Source organism: Hypomesus transpacificus, unplaced genomic scaffold (assembly GCF_021917145.1).
Source record: "Hypomesus transpacificus isolate Combined female unplaced genomic scaffold, fHypTra1 scaffold_89, whole genome shotgun sequence".
NCBI classification, from domain to species: domain Eukaryota; kingdom Metazoa; phylum Chordata; class Actinopteri; order Osmeriformes; family Osmeridae; genus Hypomesus; species Hypomesus transpacificus.
The window spans coordinates 550277-574577 of record NW_025814040.1 but is presented as its reverse complement, the minus strand read 5'-3'; the positions used below and the strand labels follow the sequence as shown (position 1 = coordinate 574577).

The 24301-nt window shown below is 41.2% G+C and overlaps 1 protein-coding gene across 2 annotated transcripts in view; it reads left to right on the top strand.

Moving 5' to 3' along the window:
• The window catches only part of nup214 (nucleoporin 214), a 180962-nt gene that overhangs the window by 24761 nt on the left and 131900 nt on the right, over positions 1-24301 (top strand). For both annotated transcript variants that reach the window (XM_047018075.1, XM_047018076.1), the window contains exons 12-18: positions 6609-7074; positions 8767-8894; positions 9085-9170; positions 14093-14179; positions 14342-14491; positions 21380-21538; positions 21728-21831. In XM_047018075.1, coding sequence (XP_046874031.1) covers positions 6609-7074; positions 8767-8894; positions 9085-9170; positions 14093-14179; positions 14342-14491; positions 21380-21538; positions 21728-21831 — 1180 coding nt within the window. The remainder of the gene's footprint in view (positions 1-6608; positions 7075-8766; positions 8895-9084; positions 9171-14092; positions 14180-14341; positions 14492-21379; positions 21539-21727; positions 21832-24301) is intronic.

Sequence of the window (24301 nt, the reverse complement as noted above, 5' to 3'; positions counted from 1 at the left end):
AACTTTTGCTGTATAGTGGTACAAGGATGGAAAAGCAGGTAACCAGCGACAGGGTCCTGAGCAACCAAGGCTCATCGATGCACGTGGGAATCAAAGGCTGGCCAATGTGGTCCGATCCAACAGACAAGCTACTGTAGCTCAAATTGCAGAAAAAGTTCAAGCTGGTTCTGATAGAAAGGTGTCAGAACACAGTGCATTGCAGTTTGTTGCATATGGAGCTGTGTAGCCGCAGACTAGTCATGATGCCCATACTGACCCCTGTCCACTGACGAAATTGCCTTCAATGGGCACGTTGGCATCAGAACTGGACCATGCAGAGAAATCAGTACGACCTAAGTCATCTAAGGTGTGGGAGCATTTCACACAAAATAAATCAAAAAAGTGTGTTAATTGCAAGATTTGCAAAAGCGACATGGCATGGCACTGGAGCACCACGGTGATGATTCAGCACCTTAAACATGTTGGAGTCCTTGTTGAGGAGGAACCGAGTCCAACAACAGGGTAAGTCACTACAGAATCCTACTTTTGTTCCGTTTTGAAGTGAGGAACGGAACGTCCCTTCAGTAGCTCTTCTGGTGCTGGTGTTTACTTGTTATCCAGCTTAACAAGTATGACAAGTTAGCGTTAGCTCGTGAATAACAGTAGCAAAGCAGAGGTGGTATAGTTTGCACGAGTAAAGACTGTAAAGAAGAGTGTTGTACTTTTTAAACTTATTTTATAGCACTTGGTCATCTTAAGCTGTGTTTTAAATGTGGTGTATAAAATGAACTTAACTTGCACTTAGTACAATGATGGTAATAATTTAATGAAGAAGCTTTGAGTGTCGTCTGTCTTTGCTCTTTGGGTTACTTACCTTTACACAACTAGTAACTAAAACAACAAGTATGTATGTATTGATTTGATGTAAATTGTGCTATTACACATACTCGTACTATCTTTTTGATTCCAGAAAAAAACTGCAAACCATGAGAGGCTTCTTGAGGCATCATGTACACCACAGCAAGCCGCTGTGTTGACGGATAGTATCCTCAACATGCTCGTCACTGACATGAGGCCTCTGTCGATGGTTGAAGATGACGGCTTCACCAAAAGGATCCACACCTTGAACCCTGGTTACACTCTGCCCTCCAGGACCCACTTCACAAGGCTAATGGAGAGAAAATACGGAGACATTCAAGGAAGGGAAGACTGCAATAAACACCAACAACAGCAAACTTGCTCTCACCACATAGGTATGGACAAGTGTAGTAACTGAAGCCTACCTTGGTGTTACATGCCACTACATCACAGATCAGAGTGGTTGGAGCAGGTCGTGGCCAGATTTGAAGTTCCTCCTAGCAAAATCATTGCCATAGTCCATGACAATGGTGCTAATATTGTGGCTGCAGCAAATATCCTGGAGGAGAAGCATGGGTGGTCCTCTGTCTGTTTCACTGGCCATACTTTGCAAGTTGTGATCAATAGTGTTGAAACATCCAAGCATTGAAAAGCTGTCGGGGCTGCAAGATGTAGAGAACATTTTAAGAAAAGCGAGCTAGCCAGCAGTAAGCTCAGAGAAACAACAAATGGCCACATCTCAGCACAGCCTTGTTCAAGACATAAGCACAAGGTGGAATAGCACATTCTATATGATAAGCCGACTGCTTGAGCAAAGGTGGCCTGTAACAGCAACACTGTCCGACAGCTGTCTCACAGAGGCAAAAGGTACCTGGATCTGAAACCAGACCAGTGGAGCCTGCTGGAAGAGCTTTCAACAGTCCTCAAGCCTTTTGAATGTGTCACTGTGTTCATGAGTGGACAGAAATATGCAACAATATCTGCAATACCTCCACTTATGAAGGGGCTGTTGAAGTTCACCCAGAGTGCTGCCTTCAAGTCAGCCCCGCTGCGGGCTTTCCAACTCACTGCTGTGCAGCAGTTGCAGGAGAGATGGAAAAGCGAGACTGCTTTCTCAGAGCATCAAACACAGTGATTCTTGCGATGGTCCTTGACCCAAGATTTAGGAAACCGTTTTTTTCACCTGATGAATTCCTACATGTTCAAACTAATGTGCAAACAATGGCACTTGAAGAGAGAAGAAATATGGATGTCTGGCAGCATGGCAGTTGCAGTGTTACCTCCACCGATACAACAGCTACTGAATCAACACCTCTAGCCACTGTACTTGACTCACTCCTTGGTTCTGATGGTGAAAAAGAGGATAGAGCAGGCAAAGCTGAGGATGTCCACGCCCAAGTGAGGAACGAAGTCCTGACATACTTTGGAGAAAAGAGCCTTGCCAAGGAAGAAAACCCATTACTGTGGTGGAAGGCTAACAATTACAGACAGGAAAGGTGTGCCCTGAGGGCCAGGGTTGGGAACCACTGGAGAACAAGTTCTGACGTCTTAACTAATCCTGTCAGGTTTTCTGATTTTTATTTTTATTTTAATAAATTATTTATTGTTCCGACAGCTCAGGTCCCTTTTAAATAGAAATATACATCTTTTTGTGCACTTTATAAAAAAATTGCCTAAATATTTGATAGATGTAGATCGTACATGTGTATGTTTTTTTTGTTAGTCCATTTTCATATATATTTTTTTATAACAGCTCAGGGATGTTCAAGGAGCAACCTGTTTGTGCACTTTCTGAAGATTTTTTGCACTGTGAATTTGCACTGTCAGTTCTGTTTTTGAATATAGGGTTGGAAATTAATGTTTGTAAAAAAAAATATATATATACATACCTATATTCGATTCATCGCCAAAACTATCGACAGATTAATTGATTATTAAAATAATCGTTAGTTGCAGCCCACTTACTCACCCACACTCACACAATCAAGTGACTTTTGTGCATAGACAAGTGAAACGTAAATGTATTTGTCCAGAGGCCAAGAGCCTCAAAAAGTTTAATATCAAGCCCTGCAATCCAGTGGCCAGAGATATATGATGACCTGATCGACAATCCAAGTGTAATAGACCGGGGAGTTTTGCAACCGACATGCGCAGTTGAGCCTGCTTGACAGTTGTGTGACGTAGGGTGATAATTGGTCTATAAATGGTTAAAAAAACTAATGGCCCTAACTGGATAATAATGGCCATATAAGAAGTTCAGATGGAACACAACTTACATTTTTATTTAAGTTTTTATTCACTCACAAACGATCCTGCTCAAGCTATAATAAACAACAACAAAAAATTGATTTCTGGAAAATAAAATACATTTAAGTTGTTTTTTCATAGCCTACCATGATATCCTGCTCCATAATATTAAAATCTCACTCAAACATACTTCAGATACTTAAGCAACAACAGAATGACCTTGATATTAAACAAGACAGTTTCTATTTTGTTGAACTTAGTCAGCTGTTCGCTTCTTTTGCGAGTGTGCCATTTGTTACAGGAGCATACTGCTACTGCTACAGTGCTAACTGCTGCTAGCTTTGTGCTTTGCTTGCATGCGATAGTTTAGGCTGGAAGTACTCCGATGATAACTAAACTCGGCCTGACAATCAGTACACACAGCCTTGGTTTTGTCAACCGAGCTGTCTCGCACTTCTTGAAATGGAGCTTCCCATCTCAAAGCCCTCTCCATCATTCAGCTACTGTCGGCAGTCGAAGTAATGAGACGACAGGCGATTCCCAGGGTAAAAAATAAACCTGCGGTTAACGGCACTTTTTCTTTTTTGTCGCGTTAAAGTGAGATTGCGTTAACGCGTTAACTTTGACAGCCCTAATTTATTGATATTTTGAGTTGCAACTAGGGCTAGGCGGTATGACGGTATATACCGTGCGACGGTTGAAATGGGTCTACCGGGAGAGATTTGGCTATACCGTTTCAACCGCGGTATGCTTTATACTAGCGTCACTGTGTCCAATCCCGACCGCTGTAAACTACTGTTGTCCAAACCCGAACGGGGTTTGGACACCCAGTGTCCGGTCTTTTTGCCACCATTTTCTTTTGCAATCGCTAACAAAGTGTAAGTAATATTATTTTAGGCATACCAAACAATCTACGTGTCAAATTTCATAAACATATATGGACGTTTACATATCTAAATAATTTAGGAAAGTTACATTGATGAGAGAAAGCCGAAAGACCACTCAGGCGACGCTCGGGCGACGTTCTCTACTCTGACATGAGAAGAGTTCAACAAAACATCCAGCAGGTGGTGGTAAACAGTCAAATTGAGATTTTATCGCATAGTTTTGAGATGTTGAAGCGTGAAATCTTATTGTCCCCGGATATATTGACAGCATTATAGTCAGTTTGGTGACCCTGGATCAAGTTAATATCCTCTAAAAACAGCAGCAGCGAGTGTTTACTACGAGTATAAGTGTGGTCGGGTTTGGACAAGGGTAGCGCACGGCTAATTTACCGGCGCCAGGGTCTTTTTACCGGCTCTAGTAAAGGATAAGCTAACTCTAATTTTGTTTACAATATTTAGCTCGAAAGGTAAGAAGTTAAAGCTTAACGTGAAATCAGTAAATCAGCTGAAAACGTGATACGATTATTTTTATCAATATTTAAAGTGGCATTTTATCAGAATCTTAGCTAAAAACTGGTCGGGATTGGACACAGTGACGTTATATTTTTGTATTACACGTGTCAATTAAATGTCTGGTGGTTGTATCGTATACAAGCCATCATATAAATCGCATTCTTGCAATATTTATAATTGTAGTTTAACTTCTATTTGATTTGCTGTTTTCGTTTGACCTGAAGCACATTTGCGTTGGTCTGACGGAATTTTCGATGTGGAGTGTATTTTGTCTAAGAGGACCACACTCATGCCGATGCTAATTACTTATATAGTTGATGTCCCATTCTGCAGGTAACCAATTCGATTTGTTGTTCAAGTTTTATGTCTGTAAAATTGTTGTTGTAAAATTACACTGGTGGCGTTGCTAGCATTCTTGATCTAGGACAGGGGTCAGCAACCCAAAATGTTGAGAGAGCCATATTGGACCAAAAAAACTAAAAACAATTCTGTTTGGAGCCGCAAACAAATTAAAATCCTAATATAAGCCTTATAATGAAGGGAACACATGCTCTAAGTGTCTATATTAGCCTATTATCAAAATGATAAGTAGGCTACAAATACATAATGAGCATTCATTAAAAAAGCTAGCTAGCTTCCGTTACCTAGCAACCTAGTATAACACTCGTAGCAATGCTACTTCCTGCTAGTGTTACTTGTTAGCCTCCTCATTGTAACATTTGAAGCCATATGATAAAGTTTCCATAGTCGATAAGATGGATAGGTACTTTATTAACCCCCGAACGCAAATTATTGTGTCCAGGTAGACAGATAGCTAGAAAGCTCACGCAGTCCAGAAAATCTTTAATCGATAAGTTGGATATTGTAGCTACAGTTTGAGTCTTGTTTTTAACTGAAGTGTTGTCTCATGTGAGGCAGTTGTTTTTGTTTGTAATAAATAAATAATAGTGTGATGATGTATGGTATGGTTATTTTGTACCATTTCTTACTTGAATTTACAGAACAATTACTATACCGTGATATATACCGTAACCGTGATATCAAATTACTCATACCGTGATAGAAGATTTTGGCCATATCGCCCACCCCTAGTTGCAACCTATAAATGTAAAGGTTTGACAGTAAAATGAAATCAGTCTGATATTTGTGGGCATCGCAACACTGTAACACAACCAATGGTGCGTGTCCACTACAGCGTTTTTTTTTACGCTCTGCACCGCTTGCCTTCCCACAGTACACCACGCTCGCGGACGTGTTAGACAAGTTAATACAGAGTTGTAGTTCTCTAAGGTCGCTGTTGTAGTCATGGCCAAGCATGCAGACTTGGGTTCATGTACTCACAATATGTAATGAAATACCACTTTTATACAACATTTGTGTAAAAATACCAAATTTTACTAGTGCAAGATTACAGTAGAAAACATGTTACGCCACCGGTCACTCAACCAGTCGTTTGTCGGCTGGGCTAGTGAGCTAGCAGTGGCACAGAACACTCACGTAAAGTGACGAGACGTATAAAAAAAGTATAAAAACACACCAGGAACACTGACATCGGAAACCCTGCATCATGCATTATAATTTTTTTGTAATCCTTAAATTCAGGCTCGTCACATTACTTAACTTTGTTCTGAACGGAACTGGGTGTGCAGACACGTACGATAAGTTTCAACTCCATTGAATGGTAAAACCTAGAAATGCTCTGGATAAGAGCGTCTGCTAAATAACAATGTTTACCATGACCAACGGTTGCTACGTTACAAGAAACAAAAAAACAATCAGATTGGCCAACACTAGCGTTTTCACGCTCCTCATTTACATAAGGTTGAGAAAATCAAACTTGCAATGCTCCGCCTTCCAAGCGTCAACGCCGGTTTCATTGAAAATGAATTGGAAGCCGACGCCCGCGCCGCCTGCTCAGCTGTAGTGGACACGCACCGTAAAGTCAGATCTGCACTAATGATAGGACGTTATTTGGACCGAATGCGATGATTGGACGGGCTACTTTAATTTGTGTTATTACCAGACTATACAAATGGTTGTAGTTTCCAAAACAGTGGTCTGTTTTTAAGCAGTCCTAAGATTTTTATCACAGCACTTATCATTGTCCTTTTCTTTGTGTTTCAGTTTCTGTCGCTGCCCTGCCCACCATCAAGCCCAGCCCTGGCCTCCCTCCATCCACCATAGCATCCCGCCCTTCCTCAGCTGCTATGGCCACACCTTCCCCATCCACAGTCTCGTCCCCCCCCCCCTTCGCTGCCCCCACCTCCTCATCCTTCTCCCTTCCCCTTTCCTCCTCCGTGGCTACCTCCTCTGCCTTCTCCTTTGGGGGGTCGGTCCCAGCCTTTGGCTTGGCCACAGGCTCCACTGTTCCCTCTGGCTTCTCTTTTGCCACTGAGCTCCCCTCTGACACCTCGTCAGCCTCCGCCTTCTCGTTCAGTGCCCCCTTGGTAAAGCCGCAAATGGAAGCGGCCCAAGCTCCGGCATCAGTCGCCCCCACCCCCCAGTGCTACGCAACCGCGTCTCCCATGATTGTTCAAAGGGGCACGTCTGAGCCTGCCACCCCTGTGGTCAAGCTCAATCTAAATGACAGGTGAGGGAGATGATGATTAACCCTGATAATAGAACCGTAGAGATAGAACCCGTGGTAGCTCTAGATTTTGTGTTTTGCTCTGTAGAATGAGCTTGGTAGCTGTGGAATCAAATAATACTTTGGTAATGTCATGTCTCCATTAATCCGAATACAATTTCAATAGAACGTAATTGCTTGTGCTATTCCTTGTGGTATGAATGGTATAGAAATATACCAGTCTGACTTTGGCCTACAATTTGAATATATCGTGCTAAAAAAGGTAGAGCCTCCAAGAAATACAAATTAACAACCCAATTCACACCAGGCATGGCATATTATCACTAGGGGTGGGAATCTTTTGGTACCTCACGATTTGATTCGAATCGATTCATAGGGTCTCGAATCGATTTTAAATTGATTCGATTTTAAATTGATTCGATTTTTAATCCAAAGAGAATTTTTCATTAAAAACATTATTTAAAAAAATAAAATAAAAATGCTAGAAGACTTAATTGCGATTTAAATAATTATAATAATAATAATTTTCGTACGGAACTTTAATATAGCAAGCAATCGTCCCCGTTGAACGGAATCGAGTCTTCTGCGATGTAGTAATTTGTAACTTGATTAGGAGGGGGCATGAGATCGTGCTGTGTACAGACAAACACAGCCTCATACGAAACATATACAGCTAGTACCACTGCGCTTGCAGGCCCGGATTGGCTAATCGGGAGCACCGGGAGAAGTCCCGGTGGGGACGGTCTGTTTTTTTGTCTTTTATTTATTTTGCGCAGCCCCACGGTTTTCTCACAGTGCAGCCTGCAGGTTAATGATGACACGTTATCTTTTGACTCCCTGGCCCCACCCCCGACAGCGACACTTTGCTCAAAATAAAAAAACGTCAGAGATAAAAATGGATAACGGAAAGCTCTATTAGAAAAACTAATAGTAATGAAGAGTTGAATTACAAGACTGCAGAGAACAGTGCACTATTGCGACTTATATTTTGAGGTTTTAATTACAGTATCTTAATAGTCAGTCGTGAGCTAAAGTGGGCTGGTCTAAGGCATGAAACTCCAGGACTGAAAATGAGTCCCACTCAGGCCCTTCGCGCTTGCATAAGTAGCCTAGGAAAAAATCGGCTGCACCGTGATGCAAATCAAATCACGCATGACGCGCCCACAACTCAACTTGAAGCTTAGGTAAAAAAGAACACATTATGAGCATTTAGTGATCCTGCCATGTTTTATTATACATTGAGTGGCTTCTTCAACTTTTGAAATAGGCAAGAAAATGAAAACGTTTCGGTTTCCAGCGGTCAATATGTCCCTCTTCATTGGACCGTGTCACATATTGAACTACGTTTTCTTGTGATCCCATAAACCTACTGTTGAAAGCTACATATTGGCTCTTTTTCCATGGCAAAGCACTGCAGAATTAGGAAAAATTCAACTCATGCGACACCCCACCCAAATCCGTCCGAGTGCGATAGACTAGCCTCAGTGGTGCAGCTTGCATTTTATTGAAATGAATGGACTACAAATGAAGAAAAACTAATATATTGAGATACAGTTACCGTTCGTGCTTCAAACTTTACCATGGTCAATATTTTAGGCCATACCGTCCGTTTCCTCATCCATTACAAAGCGCTAAATAATATCTAGACCTGTTACAACAGAGTGTGTGTTTTCTCTGTCCCAACATTTGTTTCAGGTTTTTGGCAGTGGAGACTCCAGTTGCAGCACCAGCCTCCCAGACTTTCTCTTTTGCCCCCACCCATTCTATCTTCACTGAGCCAGTCAGCGAGACGATTGCTGTTACCAAAACCCCCATCATTCCAGGTACCTAAAGCAGTGCGAATCTCTCTTTAGGCTCCTTACTGATAAAAATCTAAGTAGGCCTTAAGGCAATGGCCTGGGCTTGAATCTGGCCGAGGACCTTTACTGCATATCATCCCTAAGTTGCATCATGATGAGTCAAAATACATAATTTAGTTAAATGTGGTTGGTGATATTGCTTATTGTTTTTCAGCCCCAGTGCGGCCAGTCCAAATCAGCTCAACCTCTTCTGTGGGACAAAGGCCTGCCCCGTCCCAAACAAGTAATCCTACTTCCCAGGTACCGGTCCTAGCTAAAGTAACCATCCAGTTCTCATTTGTGCTAATATCAGTGTTTCCCCTACCATAATTGTTTTGGAGGGGCGGCACATTATTCTTTAAGGGGGGCGGGAGGTCGTTTTGGGGACACACACACACGGGTACAAAAGGGCACACACACGGGTTCAATTTATTGTTAGTTTAAGATTATTATATTCTTTATATTACTTACATTTTACAACTAATATTTCTGTATATTTTTTGTGGTGGGCCATTATCGGCGTTAACGTGCTGCGTTAACGTGAGACTTATCGGCCGATTTAAAATAAAAAATAAAAAATAAAAAAAAATAAAAAAAAATAAATATCGCCGTTAATCTATTCTCAAAGTTGGGTTGGGAGCTGGGTCTATACTATGCAAGCTATGATGACTTTCATCTTTATATTTTTGCGCTGATGTATGCCTAGCCAAATTGCACTGTAGGGGGCGAGAACGAGTCTTCGAACCTGTGTGTATGCCTTGTGTATGAAATTATCACATCAAACATGACATGCTAACATGGATGCAGCTATGAAGCCGCCTGGTCTGCTTCAGGGAAAATGTATTTTTAAGAGGCTTCCCAATGAAAACCTCGACAAGACTAAGGTTGTTTGCACCTTGTACTATGCGGAATTAGTTTACTGTAGGAGTTTTTCCAGTGTCAAATACCACCGAAACGCAAAGGATCCCTTAGCTAATGCAGAAGATGCCGGGCCAAGCACTGATGTAGCGCAGGGGAAGAGTCGTCGTCTAACTACTATGTTTGAGTGCAACCGAGGCAAGCCCGTAATTTAATGTTAAATCTAAATCTGTCCACCACAGATTTACTATCCACAACCTGGATGAGTAAGACTGTGATTGGTTGGTTAACGAAAAGTGACATTGTCAAGCTCATAGACTTTATGAAAAGTTGAACACGTTTCAACGAAAGGCACCTGGTATAGATAAATATAGCTGGTATAGCGGGAGTCAGATGCTGAGCGGTGAGGGAGTCGGGCTAGTTATCAGAAGTTTGCCGGATTGATTCCCCGCCGTGCCAAATGACATTGTGTCCTTGGGCAAGGCACCTCACCCTACTTGCCTCGGGGGGGAATGTCCCCGTACTTACTGTAAGTCACTCTGGATAAGAGCGTCTGCTAAATGACTAAATGTAAATGACCAGCTAACCAAACCCAAACCTTCCTTATCTTATCCCTATTTTCTTCTGTGTCTGTTTTTGTTTAAAACGATGCTTAAGCATCCCACAGAACCATCCCACAGAGCCACTGCTCGTAAATAATTTTTGCAGTTCGCGCACACATCACATTTTAGGGGCATATGCGAGTGAAATAGTTGCACTGTCGATCCCTGAATTGGCTTATTATTGTCAACAATGGAGACTTGCTACGAAGTTGGGGTGTGCTCACCAGAGGATTGTCCTGCAGCTGGAGTTGGCACCGTTGCGACTTGAAGACAGTCGAAGTAGCCTACTGCATTTTATCTTTATCTGGTGCACAACGTTGAGGTGCTTGTTCATCGCAGTTGTGTGTCCCCCCCTACAAGAAATTGCTTTAGAACATATATTGCACTTTGCTTCGTCTTTATCTTTGGCTTTAATAAAATTTCGCCAAGCCTTTGACCGTTTCGTGCGTTCTGCCATCGTAGCTAGAAACAAAAGGATAAATGAAGCGATGTAGCGTGTGAGGCAATTAAATTCTTCTTTGTTTAGTTTAAAGGCGGCTGGCATGCCATTCAATTGAATTCAGTCATTTTATTAGTCAAACGTTGTATATTTGTGCACCAGTGATTTGGTTTAAATAACATAACTTTTTACTCGAGACATAAGTCAACGTTACATTATATTACTTAGTATCGATAGCGGTATCGATGAGCTTGGACCTTTTTGATATTCGGGTTTTGAGAAATTTGGAACCGGGTCCTTACAGAATGCGGTTTGCTTTGCTGCAAAGGTCATGCATGTAGCTATGATACAGGACATGGTTATTCTTTTTACAAAATACAACCAATAGTATGGACATTTTAAATCTTGTGAAAAGTAATCCCCCGAGCCCTGTTTGCGATTGTCTGCCGATTTGAGCAGCAATATGCTGCACAGTGCTGGCATCTTGTTTATTCTGATTCTACGCAACTAGGAATTTGCTCTCTCCAATATGGCGGCCGCATTTATCGCGCCCAGCAGCCAATGAGGTGTCTACTCTTTATTGTGTCTATGGTCCCACCTCTCAAGAGTGCCCGTTCCCAACCCAAGCTCTTCTCCTGTCTGGCCCCCCCCTCCATCAGAGACACTGACTCTCCACCTTCAAGAAAAAGCTGAAGACTGAATACAACCGTACTTTTTGTTGGATCAGATGTTAGTTTATTACATTACATTACCTCCAAGAACACAATGACACTTAAGGGACTTCTTGCACTTGTTGGTTAGTTGTAACTGATTTCACTACTTATACTCGCTGTGAATTCTATTATTGCTGCTTGCTTTCCTACAGGTACACTCTTGCACTTTTGAGGTTCATGTTGTTCAATTGTAATTTGTTTAGCTACATGCTCTTATGTTTCTTCCCATTGGCTCTTATTTGCTTTTCACAATGCATGCTTTATGTTATGGCTGCACGCAATGTTTTTGGGTATATCTCGTTGTTTATGATCATCGACCTATGCACTTTTGTAAAGCTCTCTCTTGGAAGTCGCTGTGGATAAAAGCGCCTGATAAATTAATAAATGTAAGTTTGCAAGGACACAAGAACAGAAAAAAACGTGGATTAATAAATATCCAGGGTTTCCTTCTTTCTTATGCAAGGCTGCCTGGCGGGGCCTGTCATGTGGCTTCCATTGAAAATGAATGGAAGACAATAGGTCTATTCGACTTCACGCGGTGCCAGCTGACTTGAAGCAGTGAATGCTGGTTTGACTTTTTGTCCGACTTGAGAAGGCGCCGAGGCTTGGTCACTGTGACATATGCAATCAAAGTACCATGAGATTGATTCGAGCACTGCTGGCTGTGTAGCCGAGCGCATTTTTTTGGAGAGCAACTGCATGGATTCTAATGACGACACAGCGATTTTGTGATTGGCCAGACAACATTTATTCTGACACCTTCAGTTCCGCTAATGGTAAAATCCATACCAAACAGTGCAATTGAATTCAATATTAGCCTTTAGTGACAGACTACAAGAGTCTACTATTGTTGAATAAAGTGTTTTTGTCTCCCTCTTCACTAACTGAAAGACTACATTTAGTTAAGTTCTGGGTGTATTATCAATCTGCAGATTGAAGAGTTTAACAGTACAATACATAAAATGACCAATTTCATTGCACTGGTTAGTGCGAAAACAATGACATTTGTGACCATGCAGTTCGTAATCCAAAAAGTAAGCAAACAGATTTCACTGACGTCAACGCGGCAAACCACTAGAAGCAGGAATGTCTGACGTTACGGAGACAAGTGGTAACTCTCGCCAGTCGTGTCTTGCAGCTGCAGCCGATGTCGAACAAACACCTAGTATTTTGGTCTACACCCCCTCTTGAACTACCAGCATCAAATTGTAATAAAAACAATTAAACTTTTTATTATTTTTAGGGGTGCTGAGATGAAATTTAAGGGTGCTTGATCACCCCTAAAAAGGGTCTAAAATCACCACTGTAGGGGAAACACTGAATATGATGGAATTAGTCTTTATAATATTTTTTGGGGTCTATTTTTGTTTCATATGTTTTTTTACAAAATACTCATTAATGTGTAATTTTTTCATTGTTTGAATATGCTGTTACTAGGGCTGTCACGATAACTACTTTTTACTGCGCGATATATTGCACCGAAATTAATTGCGATAAACTATATTATTGCACACACAAATCAATTGTAATTTTCAGTCCATTTTATGCCACTGATTACATAATGACCGCCCCCCCCCCCCCCCCAAGGCTGTTTGCTATGTCGCTTCACTCCACCATCCCTTATTGTTTACAACGTTAACAGGGCTACTTGGTTGGCGTTGCCTTTTCAGCTTGAGATATACAAGGTGTGGCGTGAGAGCGTGTGAAATGGTTGAAATGCGTGTCTTAGCCAATGCGTGAGAGAAACATGCCCTGTGTTTGTCAAAGGTTTGCAGCATATTTGTAAATGCTGGTTTTTCGACTGTGTTTAATGGCTGCATCTCTTTGGCTATATAGTGAGTTACGCTATCCGTGAGTGTGCGCCATTTCGCGCTGTCATGTTTATATTTGCACCATCGGAAAAAAGGCATCTGTAACAGAACTGTATGGAAGACCCCTTTCCAGCTCCAGCTGCAGTTGTTGTTCACAGGTTGAAAAACCGGATGGGATAGTTATGTATTGCTAGGTGACATGTTAGGTTAGTTGCCTCTTTTCGTTTCCACAGTTTTTAAACAAAGTTGACATACCGGCTTGTTCACGTTAATTGGCTGTCATCTCATTCGGTTTAAAGACAAAATGTTCCCACACCGGAGCTGAAGATTGCAACTTTGAAACCAAGTCCATTTTCACTTGTTCTTCCTAACTAGCTGTAGATGTCACGAAACAGAACACTTTATTACACAGTTATAAACGCCTTCTCTTCACCTGTCGGTGTTCGCTCTGTGTGTGTGAAGACGCTAGTCCCGCCTATGCTTTCGAAACAGCAAGCTGACAAGATGACTAAGGCAGCGGGATCAACTAAAATGTTGGTGACATCCGTTCTTATGTAAAAATTAATATCATTATTTTTATTATAAAAATGATTAGTTGCAATATATCGCAGCACCAAAAAAAAATACGCTCATTTACATATACCGGGCATTAAGTCAATATATTGACTTTCGCGACAGACCTACCCGTTACATCTACTTAAGGACAGTGCTGCTGTAAGAAAAAAATATTTTTTATAGAATGTTTGTGTTTATTCTCTAGACTGCAGCTCTGGCAGTTAAAACTTTGGAAAAAGAACTTCAGCAGAGGAAGGACTCCGACCCCGTCATGGCCGGCATTCTGGAAGAGGTACCAAACACAAAACGTCTTCCATCCTTCCCTTTTTTTTAACTAGCATCAGGTGTTTCAGAACCCCTTGTGAATACCACATTCGGATAAAATCATTAATATAATTTTGAATAAGTTTCTACTTGTGTGTGCGTATATTTGTCTTCTTCCCCTGTATGCCAGATCGGCCACTTCCAAAAGGAGCTGGATGAACTGAAGGCTCGCAGCAATAAGGCAGACTTCCGGGTTGGCACCGGTGAGGAGATGAGGGAGCTAAGGAAGGAATCTGAGGACCTTCATGTCTTCACCCTGGAGATCAAAGAGACCACCGAGGTACGTGGCCTGGATTTCAGACCTCACTTTTCACTGTTCCATTTCATTTTGGCAGAACGGAGTAGATTTATAGAATTGTACCTCCTATATCTAGCATGTATGTAAAACAGCTGATTTCTTAATACACGTCTTACTAAAATATAATGTACATAGTATATGTGATGTGAACAATATATATACATACTATATGTGATGTCAATAATATGTGGAATTAAACCCACAAACAGTTCAGTCCTAATAGTACACTCATTATGCAGACCACTGGCAGCTGGTGACTCAAATTGGGGAATGCGGGAGGAAAACCAACCAACTGCATGTTTTCATTATTTGGCTGCTAATCTCTAAATTTCTCAGGGATGCAAACGGCGCGCTTTTCGGCGCCTCCCGCTTTTTCCATGTCAGTTTGGGTGACGTGTAAATCGTGCAGATCCGAAGATTTTTTTTTTAGGGGGGGGGGGGGGGGGGGGGGGGGGGGGGGGGGGGTCTGATTTATAATTGCACCAACAGTAATTCTGGATTGCCTCCACCAAACAAGTAAATAGGAAATATTCAAATCAGCAGTATGCGCGCAAGCGTGAACTAGCCTACTCGTGTGTCTTCTTGCTGCGTATCTTTTACTGTCTATGGCGAGGTGACTCAATAGGCGGATCCGGACGAGACGCAATACAAGCAAGTTTTCATTGGTGCGTGATTTTGTGCTATAGCCTATATTTTTTTCCTACTAGATGTGCTTTATATCTTCCGTGTCCAATCTAAAGCTCCATCAGGAATCACTCACTCAAAGTTGGCCGCAACCTCTGTGGGTCACGCAGGTTGTGTGTGTCATTCGCAACAACGCAGGCTCATCGATTTGCTAACGGTACCTGTGTCTTCTTTGGCGAAAATCATGGCGAGACAAACCCATAGAGCGAAAAGTTGATTCCAAAAACGGCAAATTTCAGACAGAGTGGGCTGACAAGTATGCATTTGTGCTGCCGGTTGACTACACTTGCAAAATCCACTAATGGGACTGAGCTCGAATAGCTTCGGCGACTTATTATAGTACAAAATCACTATCATTAAAAAGGAGATGCAGTCTTTTGACAGACCCTCCAATCATCAAGCAGAAACCTGGCGTGCGTGACGCTGAGCGTCCGTGAGAGGGACATAATCGCAACATTTATCCAATGACCGTATAGTTTCGAAACACAAAAACACTGTTCAAAGCAGCCCCATTCAAGTCCCTGGACGCTGGGCTTCAACAGAAATGCACTCTACCAGAAAGTATGAGAAGGAAATCGAGTCAGTCGACCTGCTACTGTAATGTATCTGATTCTGAATGAACACGTCTTCGAGATGAACGTGTTCTAACACATTTAAAATGTTAACACAATAGTAAATATTTGACCATACATTTTAGGGGAAGCCGAGCTTCCCTTGCAGCCTTAAAGAAATCTCCTACTGTCATGGATTTTATTGGGAAGGTGACCATACACAGCTCGTGGCAAGTAGAACTACCTCTCAAAAGTAAGAACCTACAGGCCTTGTCCTCCATTGATCCTGTGATGAGGGGCCATTCCCAGGCTGTTACTCAGCTGAAGGAGTTGGCTGGGATCATCAACATTTAGTGCCCTAAAGGTGCCAGTATGGTACTCTGACTCCGTTACGGATGGGCGGGCAGCCGGATAGGACGGATTCATTAGCATTTCTGTTGCCTTATGGTTCTCCGAAGGCTGGGGGTGCTGAAAACAATTCACCGCCAGAACAGTAGGTGGAGAAGCGTTTTTTTGTCAAACGTTGCTTTGTTGCGTCTTTGTAAGTTAGAAATCGTCGTTGTTTATCTCCCACCTCTCATCACACGTGTGACCCTCTTACCAGCTGTCACTAGTCAGACGATGAGTGCAGCAGGTGCAGTCACATAATATTATATTAAAGACTGTCCAATGCAATATAACCACCTGAAAGAGCAAACTTATCTCTATCATGATAGGTATTATTTGTGGGGAAAATAGTAGCACTCTATAACAAATACATTGAAAAATACATTGACCATAAATGACATCTCTCACCATGCATTTCGATTGTGTTACGGCAAAGTGACGACATCCCGACATCCCCCGCAAAGTTTAACTGGGTGAAGGCGAGCATGGTTTGAATGACAGCACTCCAATGCAGCCGGTTCTGCGAACGTACCCCATGTGCATTTTCAGCCAAGGTCCTCGGGCATTCAACCCAAGTTGGTATCGCTCTCGAACTTCGAGCCAAGCTAGCATGTTTCTGCTTCCCTTGTCGACAATTTGGAGCCAGAAATGATGAAGACATCACCTTCATTAGACAGGGTTTTACCAATTGGAAAACGGCAATGCCTATTTTACATAAAGCTCAAAAAGCTATTCTGCGTTCCAATGAAGGGCAACAAAAGTTCTGCTCTTGCGCTATGCGCGCTTGCATTTTGTCATTAAACACTGAGAAAAATATGCAAATTTATCCTCCAAGAAAAACAGCAGATTGTCCTAGAATTAAAAGGCGGACTTCAATTGCAGCATATTAGGCCCTATGTTCACAAACGCTACAACAAAAACACCATGTTTTTACATAGTGACTGACGTTACATCGTAGTTACAACTGGCCCTTTGACGGCAACCACAATGCTGATGTGGCCCTCGGTGAAAATGAGTTTGACACCCCTGCGATATAGACAAGGCTCTGGTTTTGTGAATTCATTTCTCCACCACCAAGTGTATAATCCAATGTGAAAAATGATTAACAAAAAGACTGACATAATTGGAAACAAAAAGATCAATATAAACTGTATGTACAGTCAAAACTACAATGTACTACTCTAGGTCACTAAACTGTGGCAGTCAGTGCACAGACAACAAACTCACGTTTCTGAATTCGCATAGAGCATAAACTAGCTCACAATAAACGTTCTCTCCAAGAAGTTCTCATCACAGACGTCTTTCAAGAAGACGACCTTAGAGAAAACGCCTTTCTGTCGAAGTCGGAAATGATGTCGTTTGGAAATGATGTCGTAGGGGAACAATCACGGCCAAGGGGTATCCGTCGCTTTTTTCGAATTTCAACGGTGCACGGGAGAGCTCTCCGGCCCCGGAGACGGCGTTCCAGGGCGTTCCATCTATGTGTAGGCCCTTCCCATGTGTCCGTAATCGTGAAGTACGGAGTACCATATAACGGCCTTTATAGGTGGCCAGGAAGAATGGGGAGAAGGAGTAAAACCAGAAGAAGTGCTAGATAGTTTAATAAGAGTTAATGTCTCTGATTTTTTTTGTGGATATTACAAATTAGTTTTGGTGTATTTTGATCTTCAGAATGTCATTTTACTCTGTGCATATAGGGGTGGGCCAGGGATGTCAGGGGGTTGGTGGCAATGTAAGTATATGGATATTTGCCGCGGGGTGTTTGGCTGAAATTACTTCTCTCTTTTTTGACCATACATGTGTTTGCATCCCTGATTTCTGTTCAAGTTATGTTCTTATGTTCAAATGTAGCAATTATCCAAATGGCAACCTAATGCAAACTTACTATATAAAGTAAAGGGTTTCCCGCAGCACTTTTCAGTGCTGCCTCAGCAATTCAATTCAATTTCAATTTATTTTATCAAGAGGGACAGTTTACATTAATGAACATTAACATGTAAATGCACCCAATTATAGCCAAAAGGCTGGTTTCCATTGGCAGTCCCCCTGCCAGAGTGAAAAAGACTGTACAACCTAAAAAAAGACATCAATTTAAAATATAACAAACATAAAATCGCAATACACAAACCCCACTTGGTCCTTAACCATGGGTAGAAAGGAAAGAACAATGGGTACAAACAACTGATAAATATAATTCTACTGCAAAAAATTATAATATTTAAAATAAAATGATAATTTAAAATAAATCTTTAAAATAATTCCTTATAAATATATATTTTTTTTAAGCAGTTGAATGAGGTAGCTAGCTAGCATTAGTTAGCTTCGGTTACCTAGCAACCTAGCATAATACTCATAGCAATGATTCTATCTGCTAGTGTTACTTGTTAGCCTCCTAATTGTAAATTTTGAAGCCATACTATTAGAGATGGGTATCGTAAATTTTATTGATATCGATACCATTTTTGAGACTGCTTAACGATTCAAGTCTTTATCGATACCACTATCGATACTTTTCTATTTCTTAAGTAAAACAGATGCGAACAGTGACGTCAAACAGGGGAACGTGTTGCTCTCAGAAGGAGACTGGCTAAAAGGAGCATATATAGGCACAATAGATCCTGACTCTGGCTAAATCTAAATCTGTCCACTACAGATTTCCTATTCACAACCTAGATGAGTAACAAGACTGTGATTGGTTGGTTGACGAAAGGTGACATTGTCAAGCTCATCGACTTTATGAAAAGTTGAACACCTTTCAACAAAAGGCACCTGATATAGCTAAATGACCAGCTAACCAAACCCAAACATTCCTTATCGTATCCCTATTTTCTTCTGTCTCTGTTTTTGTTTAACACGATGCTTAAGCATTCCACAGAGCCATGCTCGCGGTGACTATGTTTTGAATGATCAGCAGTGAGGGGGGGAGGCTTGTCTTTACTCGCACACTGTGCTCGTAAATAATTTTTGCAGTTTGCGCACACATCACATTTTAGGGGCATATGCGAGTGAAATAATTGCACTGTTGAGCCCTGAATTGTCTTATTATTGTCAACGATGGAGACTCGCTACGAAGTAGGGGTGCGCTCACCAGAGGATTGTCCTGCAAAGGCAGCTGGAGTTGGCACCGTTGCGACGCGGAGACAGTCGAAGTACTGCATTTTATCTTTATCTGATGCACAACGTTGAGGTGCTTGTTCATTGCAGTTGTTTTCCCACCTTTACAAGAAATTACTTTAGAACAAATATTGCACTTTGCTGCATCTTTATCTTTGGCTTTAATAAAATTTTGCCAAGCTTTTGACCGTTTTGTGCGTTCTGCCATCATAGCTAGCAACAAGAGGATAACTGAAGCGAAGTAGCGTGAGGCAATTAAATTCTTCTTTGTTTAGTTTAAAGGCGGTTGGCAGGCCATTCAATTGAATTTAGTCATTTTATTATTCAAACGTTGTATATTTGTGCACCAGTGATTTGGTTTAAATAACATAACTTTTTACTCGCGACATAAGTCAACGTTACATTATATTACTTAGTATCGATAGCGGTATCGATGAGCTTGGACCTTATTGATATTCGGGTTTTGAGAAATTTGGAACCGGGTCCTTACAGAACCGGTTCTCGATACCCATCCCTACATACTATAGCGTTTGTCATATTTGTCTATCAGAAAATAGTCGGTTGAAATGTTCAGAATCATACGTGTGACGGTACTCTGTGGGGCCGGCTTTCGAATGATCACAAATGTGACGCTACTAATAAACAGGTTAAACGGCAGTTCTTAAATGTGATCAGGTTGTCCCAACTAAGTCTGTACTTATGGAGGACTGAACATTGATGGTGTTATTTAGGTTTTTTGTTAAGTATTTTTAGAGCCTGCTTGTAGAGAGATATGACTGGTTTAAGTGTAGTGGAGTTGGCAGTAGACCAGGTAGGTAAGCAGTAGTTAATGTGAGACAAAATCAGCGAGAACATGTACATTTTAACAGCTTCGGTGGACATGTGATTTCTAAGATGCCTCAAGTTGGCCATGGTGAATTTAACATTTTTGCTTATTTTTTTAACAAGTTGTTTAAAAGTAAGTTGATTATCAATCAAGATACCCAGATATTTGTAGTCCTTCACAATCTTGATTCTTTGATCAGAAATAAAGACATTGGGTTCAGTGTGAGACTTGCTTTTTTATTTTAACACACTGAGTTCGAGTTGATAAGTATGATTTGAACCAATTCAATGCAGAAGAAGAAACGTTTAACTGATCAAACTTGGAGAGAAGTATGTTGTGGTTGACCGTGTCAAACGCTTTCTGGAGATTTAGAAATACTGCACCCACAACTCCTCCTCTAACCATAAGGGACCCACATTTACATTTATTCATTTAGCAGACGCTTTTATCCAAAGCGACTTCCAAGAGAGAACTTTACAAAGTGCATAGGTCACTGATAATAACAACAAGATAGCCCCAAAGCATTGCGGGTAGCCAAAACCAGAAGCACACATTGTGAACAACCAAAACATAAGTGCCAAAGGGAAGAACCATAAGAGCATGTAGTTAAGCAAGTTACAATTAAACAACATAAATCTGTAAGTGCAACTGTACCTGTAGAAAAAGCAAGCAACAGTAAATATAAAAATATGATTAACTAAAATAGAATATTTCGCAGCGACAACAACAGTTTAAATCAGTTGTCACTAACCAACAAGAGCAACAAGTTTCTAAGTAAGAGTCATTGTGATCCTTGAAGAAACTAGCATTAAATAGACTGTTGCAGTCTCGGTGGAGTTATTTGATCTAAAACCATGTTGCATGGTGTGTAAAAGATGATTAGAGTTTAGATGATAAATGAGTTGCTAATTTTTCCAAAACTTTGGACACAATGGGAAGTATACTAATAGGTCTGTAATTGGCTGCTGAGTGATGATCACCATTTTTTAAGATAGGAACTATAACTGCAGGTTTTCAGTGTTCTGGAAAACACCCGTGTTCTTGAGAGAATGACAGGTTAGCAATATGGGTCGTAGGCTTTTTTAACAACAGGCAAAGGTCTTTAACCAGATGGTTTACTTAGTACAGATAAGGTTAAATATATATGGCATCTCTAGTAAGATAATGGTCAGCCTAGGTCTAGGTTTGTTTACGTAAGCCTAGTGTTATCTATAGTTCATGTGGGGAAGGGGTTCTCTGCTGACAAGGAATGCTAAGCACCAGTATTATTCAGTATAAAACATGCATTGTCATTGCATCTACCACCAGTCCCTACACTGTGACATCAGCACGCTGAAGACCACCATGCTGGAGGGCTTTGCTGGGGCTGAGGATGCCAGAGCCCAAGGCGAGCTCAACCGGGACAGGGGATACCTCCAGTTGATTTACAAGAAACCCCTGGACCCACGCAGCGAGGACCAGCTCAAAGTAAGTTGGTAGATGACAAAAGAGGAGAGATTGGCAAATAGAAGGGTGGGTTAAAGTACTGAGAGGTTGTTGGATGAAATATTGAGGATTCTGTAGGCCCTTTGATAGACAATGGGGTCTATCAAAGGGTACTAATAATGGAAATGACTTTAGCCTTTTCCCACCATGTTTTTTTTTCTCTTGAACCAGGAGATCCGTAGACTGTACCAGTACGTGAAGTTTGCTGTGGAGGATGTGAACGATGTGCTGGATGTGGAGTGGGAGAAGCACTTGGAGAAGAAGAAAAAGCAGAAGTGAGGGGAATTTTCTATTTGTTTTCATACTTATTACGCAAATATGGGTTAATTGACTCAGTCTTCAGACCGGGATGTAATGGTCGCTAGATGGCACTTCTTGCATGGCGCAAAGGCAAGGTCGGAAAATGAACTTGCCTCCGTTAATCTGTCATTCATTTCCGTGTTAAGTCGGTGATTATTTCATTAGAAAGTCTAAACATAATTTAATGTCACACACGTTACGGGTTGGATTGCAGTTGGTCTTTAAATGCGTAGCTTGATATTATCAACATTTTATAGTCGGCTGACTGATCGCTTTCTTGTCTCTAGCAGGGTTCAACATAAAAAAAATTGCGACTGGCCCCACGGGCCATGGGTTTTAAATGTACTGGCCCCAAGGCCATTTTTACTGGCCCCCCCTCCAAAAGTTGTAATTTATCATTGTTACAACAAAACCAAAGACTTATAAGTTATTTTATTCTGTTAACATGTTTAACCATTTATTAAACACATCCTGGTTATACAAAGAACTAAAATGAAATCACATTTCTAGTGATAAAAAATAATAAAGTAATAGTCAGCAAAAACTGGACTTTTAACCTAAAAAATGACGTGCTCTCTTCCCTAATGACAGCCATCTCTTCACGACTGTCTTTCTGAAACTGAAACCTCTGGTCCCTCAATGCTAATTTATAAAAGCTTCCATTGCATTTCATCAGTATGATACTAAGTACCCAAGTCGACACCATTCTTCTGCTGCAGTTCAATAGCCCGGGGGAACAAGGCAAACATCTGTCCGTCTTAATTACGTGATATGCCGTTGTTATAAGTCGTGCAATAACAGGATGGGCATCTGCATTTAAATTCCTAACCAGCATGTTCAATGGCCTCGAAGACTAATTATCAACCATCCGCTTAACTGTCACGCAAACCAGGTGCTGTCTGCTAGCATACGACAGACGACACAGTGCATCTTAGCTAAAAAAGGTTGCTTCCGTTTGAACTCACAGCTCTACTTTGCTTTCATCTCGTGCCTGTTGTTAAAAAATGTATAGAGATTAGAGAATTACAATTTGACAACCACTTGTCACTCACTCAACTCTTGATTTGCCAAATGTGCGCCCCACGAGCTGCAAAGTTATTTATGCATTTAGCAGATAGCAAAACATGAAGGATGTTAACTTTTACGATGCAATTTTTTTTTTTTTCAATCAATAATTTGTAGTGGCCCGATTGGGCCAGTGAGTTGCTATTTAACTGTCCCGACGTAACTTTTTACTGGCCCCGGGCCATCGGGCCATCGCTTATGTCGAACTCTGCTTTAGTCAAAGAATAAACACATAGGGACATCATAAACATTCAGTGGTATAATTTGATTCAGTTATCCTGGGAAAAACATGTAATTTTGTTCATTTACTGTCAGGACACGGCTCTCATTTTTGCAATAATTGGACCAAGTGTAGGCTAGTTAGTTTAGAAATTCTAGACTATAGGCTGACTTGATGTTACATGTTGATGCTTAGCTTATTCAATTTAGCAACTTTCGGAATAACAAGACAGGCATTGTGTAATGGGCAGTGGTTAGTATACCTGTTGCGAGTGTCTGTGGTTCCATGTAGGCTATTACTGTAACATTGGCACTCCAGTTTTAAGTGTGTGTGGATGGTGGGTTACGCAAGAGCTGAACCGCATTGTGTAAAACAAAAGTGGTATTTAACAAATAAAGTAGGTGTCCTATCTACTACAACTAGCCAGACAGATACTTTTGAATATGTTTTCTTCCCTTTACATCTACGGACTAAATCGTGCACAGGATTTCTTTCAAAAAAATGTTTAGCTGGTAAACTGTGAATGCAACTTTCAGGCTGTTTGAAAGACGCAATATCCCATCCCCCCCTTCTAATGATTGATCACGTGGTGAATCAATGGATTTGGTTTCAACAGTTCCTTTTAATGTTGTCTACTCAAATACATTCCAAGCAGTGACCAGATGGTGGTGATATTGGGTGGGTGGGCTAAAGTGTATGCCATTATAGGCTATTTCATCAATAGTTCACGCTGGAGCAAATTTGGTTCTACATCTTAACCAATCAGTTGTGTAGCAGAGTACTGTTGTAAAGTTACTGTTAAACGATATGCAATATAAACGATACAAAATTGGCCTACGATAGTGCAATAGAATTTAAATCTCTATCGTGATAATGCATGTAGGACACTATCTACCTTGAGTTGCAACGCATCGTCGTATTAATCATCTTGAGTAGCTATGGCTGAAAGCGAACGCTGGTGAAAAGACCGGTGCAGCATCCATTATTTGGACTTGATTCGGTTTAAGCCGTCCGACGAGCAGCAGCAAACTGTTCGTTACACAGAACTTTACACATATAAAAAAAAATATATATATATTATATCCTCTCCTACTCTTTCTTAAAAGCTTAACAAATCTATCTCTTTCTCTCCTTGACCCTGTCTTTCGGCTTGAGCAGCA